The following is a 6,052-nucleotide window of genomic DNA, read 5'->3' on the forward strand; positions in this document are numbered from 1 at the left end:
TGAAAACACCACATTAGCGTAAACTTTAAAATAAACACATCTGAAGATAACAAACTCAGTGTTTTAATCCTCCGTTAGTATGACGTGAAATGTCTTACACGTTAACATATTGTCAATAACATGAAATAAACTAACATGCATTAACTTATGACTTAAGATACATATTTTGCTTTTCTAACAAATAGCCGTCGCACGGATATGACGCACTGTGGGTTTCGTGGCGCAGTTGACTGTATTGCCGCGAAATGTCAAATAAGGGCAGCAGGATTTAGGAAATGATCGTGTCTTGGTGAGTTTAACTGTGGTATTATAATATGATGCATGTATAACTTGTTTAACTGCAAAGTAGAATGCATTATTAACCATTGCATTAATGAATACTTTTGAATGTATTTCTAATGTACAGAATATGAAAGCAATGAGAAGTCAAGTCAAATCGTGTCCAGATGGGGCTTCTCTCCGTGGCAAAGATGCACTTCAAGTCCTTCCACAGAAACTACGGGAGAAACTGATGCCCTTCCAAAGAGAAGGGGTCCTTTTTGCCCTGGCAAGGGATGGACGGTCAGTTTCATTTAAGTTTATGTGTTTCTTTTCTTTTTTCAATTTTCTATCTATACCAAAATGTGCAACAGACAAAAAAATGAGGCAAAACAAGACATAAACTTGCGCGTTTTCTTTTTTCTTTACAGTTTTTAGTTTCTTTTTATTCCAAAATGTGCAACATATACAAAAAATGAGGCAAACAAGACAGAAACTTACATATTTTATTTTTTTGATACAATTTTCCATTTCGTTTTATTCCAAAATATGTAACATATACAAAAAAACAAGTCAAAACAAGACAGAAACTTAGACATTTTCTCTTGTCTCCACAATTTTTACTGTCTTTTTATTCTAAAATGTACAACATATCCAAAAAATGAGGTGACATTTTCTTTTTTTCTGAACAATTTTAAAAAGTTTCCTTTTAGTCCAATATGTGCAACATGTACAAAAATGAGGCAAAACAAGACAGAAACTTACACATTAGATTTTTTTCTGAGCAATTTTCTGTTTCTTTTTAGTCCAAAATGTACATGAACAAAAAATTAGGCAAAACAGGACAGAAATTTAGACATTTTCTTTTTTCTCCACAATTGTCTGTTTCTTTTTATTCTAAAATGTGCAACATGTACAAAAAATTAGGCAAAACAAGACAGAAACTTAGACATTTTTTCTCCACAATTTTCTTTCTTTTTATTCCAAAATGTGCAATGTGAACAAAAAACAAGACATTTTGTCTTTTCTAAACAATTTTTACTGTTAATTTTTACTTAAAAATGTGCAACATATACAAAAAACAAGGCAAAACAAGACAGAATTGTAGACATTTTCTATTTTCTAAACAATTTTTAATGTTTATTTTTATTTAAAAAATGTGCAACATATACAAAAAACATGGCAAAACAAGACAGAAATGTAGACATTTTCTCTTTTCTCCGCAATTTTTACTGTTTATTTTTATTCTAAAATGTGCAACACGTACAAAAAATTAGGCAAAACAAGACAGAAACTTAGACATTTTTTCTCCACAATTTTCTTTCTTTTTATTCCAAAATGTGCAACATGAACAAAAAACAAGACATAAACTTAGACATTGTCTTTTCTAAACAATTTTTACTGTTCATTTTTACTTAAAAATGTGCAACATGTACAAAAAACAAGGCAAAACAAGACAGAATTGTAGACATTTTCTATTTTCTAAACAATTTTTAATGTTTATTTTTTATTTTAAAAATGTGCAATATATACAAAAAACATGGCAAAACAAGACAGAAATGTAGACATTTTTACTGTTCATTTTTATTCTAAAATGTACAACATATCCAAAAAATGAGGTGAAACAAAACAGAAACTTAGACATTTCGCTTTTTCTGAACGATTTTCTGTTTCTTTTTAGTCCAAAATGCGCAACATATACAAAAAATTAGGCAAAACAAGACAGAAACTTACACATTTTATTTTTTCTGAACAATTTTCTGGTTCTTTTTAGTCTTAAAATGTGCAACATGTATAAAAATAAAGGCAAAACAAGACAGAAACTTACATATTTTCTTTTTCTCCACAATTTTCTGTTTCTTTTTATTCCAAAAAATGCAACATATATAAAAAATGAGGTGAAAGACAGAAACATTTTCTTTTTTCTGAAAAATGTTCTGTTTTTTTTAGTCCAAAATGTGCGACATATACAAAAAAAACAAGACATACACACTTGTTTCTTTGAGGCAAAACAAGACAGAAACGTACAAATTTCTTTTTTTCCCCCACAATTGTCTGTTTCTTTGAGGCAAAACAAGACAAATTTCTTTTTTTCTCCACAAATCTGTTTCTTTTTAATCCAAAATATGCAAAGAAATTAGTCAAAACATGCCAGATTTTCTTTTTTCTCTGCAATTTTCTTTCTTTTTATTCTAAAAAGTGCAACATATACAAAAAATGAGGCAAAACAAGACAAAAATTGTACTAAAGTTTAAATTGTATTGTAATTTGTTTTATTTTACACTTTCAATACAGATAAATCAATGAAATGTTAAGAGTGAACAGAGAAATCTCAATTCTATTTCTTTTTTTGCACAATTTTCTTTTTAGCGATTAATTCTACAACAAAGGCAAAACAAGGAAGAAACTACTGAGTAGAACTTAGGAATTGTTGTAAAACTTTTGTTATAAAATTTGAATTTACCTTTTTTCCCCTGCATTTTAAACTTTTGATACAAAAATAATTAATTGCAATGTTACAACTGATCATATGAAAATATTTTTTATAACAAGTTGTTTTATTTTTAAACATTTGTTTTAATTTTTGTTCTTACATTTTAAACTTTTAATACAAATACATAAATGAAATGTAATGAAAATTAGGCAGAATTTATACAATAACTTTTTAAAAAAACTCCTTTATTTTAAACAATTTTAAACTTCAATACAAATAACAAACAGACAAATTGTTAAGACATTTACAGGTATTACATAACATACATTTTGCTTTTAATTTTTTGTTTTAAAAATATAGTTGCATTATGTTTTCATGATGTTAAACTTTTGATACAAATAAGAAATAAATAAAATGTTAAGACTGATAAAAGAAATCTGAAATGCATATATATACATTTAATGTAACACATAGTGGCCCTTGCATCAAACAATTGAGATATTTACATAATATGTGACCCTGGACCACAAAACCAGTCTTAAGTCGCTGGGGTATATTTGTAGCAATAGCCAAAAATACATTGTATGGGTCAAAATTATTGATTTTTCTTTTATGTCAAAAATCATTAGGAAATTAAGTAAAGATGTTCCATGAAGATTTTTTGTAAAATTCCTACTGTAAATATATCAAAATGTAATTTTTGATTAGTAATATGCATTGTTAAGAACTTAATTTGGACAACTTTAAAGGTGATTTTCTCAGTATTTTGATTTTTTTGCATCCTCAGATTCCAGATTTTCAAATAGATGTATCTCAGCCAAATAATGTCCTATCCTAACAAACCATACATCAATAGAAAGCTTATATATTGAGCTTTCATATGATGTATACATCTCAGTTTTGTAAAATGTAACCTTATGACTGGTTTTGTGGTCCAGGGTCACATATATAAAAAAGTAATAATAATAAAAAAAATTGTTAAAATTCCTACAATTACCAATAATCTCATTAATTGAACAATGTTCTTATTTTTTATGGATCTTAATGTATAACTGATCTTAACTATAACTGAACTCTAGTTCACATAAAGAAATTTTAAAAAGACACTGGATCTTGATAAATTTGGCTTCATGTACAAAGAATTTCAGATGAATTAATAAATAGTTTACAACATAATTACTGTTAAATGCATTTTTTAATCCACCTAAATGGAATATGAATTCTGTCATAAATTACTCAACTTCTTCCTTGAGCTTTTCTAACCCTGCATAAGCGTGAATAATTAATGACTTTTTTAAAAAGAATTTTTATTTTTTTGAAAATTAATTTACGATAGGACATGAAAAGACAAGATAAAGTAATTAATTAGTCATTGCGTCTTGTATCTAGAAACTGAGCACCATTCATGTGTCTGTCTGTCTATCTTTCTATCTCTTAACCTGTGCCTGATTTAAGCAGGTGAGAATCTAATTTACTGCAGTTCTGTCAGTCAATGTTCTGGGTCAGACGGGTCAGTTCGCCGAGGCTGCCGAGGGTCCCGGATCGATGGCAGGACACACACAGTTCTGTTTGGTGCAGACAGGGTCAGTCACTTAATTAGGCAGACATTCAGAGGGACGGATATTACAGAATCCCAAAGGAGTCACAGTGGATCATGGGATGGATGTAGTTACAGATGTCTGATTTTTTGGTTCAATGGCTTTATTTCAGGGAGAGAACAAAAACATAGCCAATTACCGACAGGGTTATTAGAATTCATTAAAAACCTGCAAAATGTTACTTGTAAAATAAATGTTGAGTGAAATAAAAAGGCAATATTTGTAGTTTAAACTGATGCACTGATGTACTGATGTAAATAACTCATTTAAACAAAAGCAATAAAATGTTACTTACAAAATAAGTTATTTTAGTAACAAAATTGTTTATAACTTTAAATCATTTACTGTTTTATATTTTACTTAAGTTAAAACTGAAATAACTGAATACTGTATAAAATTATAAAACACAACTAAAGCACAACTAAATGACTAAAACTTACAAGAAAATATAAAAAACAATAACAGTATCTCAGTTATACAAAAATAATACTGATTCTGACACATCTTACTTTTTTTTGGCATAAAAAATATAAAAATATTTATCAAATGATGAGCAAGACCTATTTATGTATTGTGTTGTTTTATATAAAGTCATTTTTCAGACCATTCTTTTGCACTTATTGGCAACCAAAAATGTCTGTTTTACTGTATTTTTTCAAACAAAAACGTAGTTATTTTGTTTTGTTTTTTAAGCTACCGTTAATAGCATGACTTTTACTATATTTGTGAGCAAAGCTTTATTATATTGTGGCATTTTATAAACAAAAATTTTAGTTTTTCGTGTATTTCGTTTTACAAAATATTATTTATTTATTTATTTTTGCATCCACAAACAGGCATAATGCAACTTTTATTAAACATGATATTGAACAAACAGCTCTAGAAAACACTTGAATACAATTTCATGCTTAATTTCTTGTTAAGTTATATTTGTGATAAATAGTATGGTATATTGTGTCATTTTTATAACCTTTTTTTTTATGTATTTTTGCATAAAACAGTCATGTTTTGATTTCTTTAAGCTGCCATACATACTACTAATAAATAAATAAGACTTTTATTTAACGTGATATACTTAATTATTTTTACTGTTAATTATAATACTTATATTATTATAATTATAATAAAAAATAATATGCCATTTTTATAATCCTTTTTTGCTTTTTGTACAATTTTTTTGTATTTTTGCATCCACAAATAGGCAGATTTGTTTTCTGTAAACTGTCATAAATAATTTGATTTAATTGAATGCAATATTGAACAAACAGCTCTAGAAAACACAATTTCGTGTTTTTTTTTTTTTTTTACGGTTTGTAAAAAAAAAGTTGTATTTGTGATGCATTACAGTAAATTGTGCCAATTTATACACAAAAAGGATTATTTATTTATTTTATTTTTTTACATTTTATGCATTTTTGCATAAAACAGGCAGATATTTTGTTTTTCTTTAAGCTTCCATAAATAATACAAATAAATAAATAAGCCTTTTATTGAATGCAATACTGAGCGTGATATGCTTTAAAACTGGGAATTTTTTTAATTAAAAAAGATATATATTTGTAATAAGTATTTTATTGTGCTTTTTAAAAAATAATATATATGTGTGTGTGTATATGTATATGTATATATATATAATATATAATTATATATACTTATAATATATATACACTAATAAATAAATAAGACTTATTGAATGCGATATTCTTTACAAAACTTTTCATTTTTTTATTTAAAAAAAATAAAATAAAAATAAAAATTATAT

At 26.7% G+C, this 6,052-nt stretch overlaps 1 protein-coding gene across 1 annotated transcript in view; it reads left to right on the forward strand.

Annotated features, from left to right (window-relative positions):
* The first annotated feature begins 185 nt into the window (after positions 1 to 185).
* The window catches only part of zranb3 (zinc finger, RAN-binding domain containing 3), a 93,723-nt gene continuing 87,856 nt past the window's right edge, over positions 186 to 6,052 (forward strand). Inside the window, exons 1-2 of the mRNA XM_073843610.1 lie at positions 186 to 289; positions 407 to 561. Coding sequence (XP_073699711.1) covers positions 410 to 561 — 152 coding nt within the window. The 5' untranslated portion in view covers positions 186 to 289; positions 407 to 409. The remainder of the gene's footprint in view (positions 290 to 406; positions 562 to 6,052) is intronic.

The sequence above is a fragment of the Garra rufa genome, chromosome 7 (assembly GCF_049309525.1).
Source record: "Garra rufa chromosome 7, GarRuf1.0, whole genome shotgun sequence".
NCBI classification, from domain to species: Eukaryota; Metazoa; Chordata; class Actinopteri; order Cypriniformes; family Cyprinidae; genus Garra; species Garra rufa.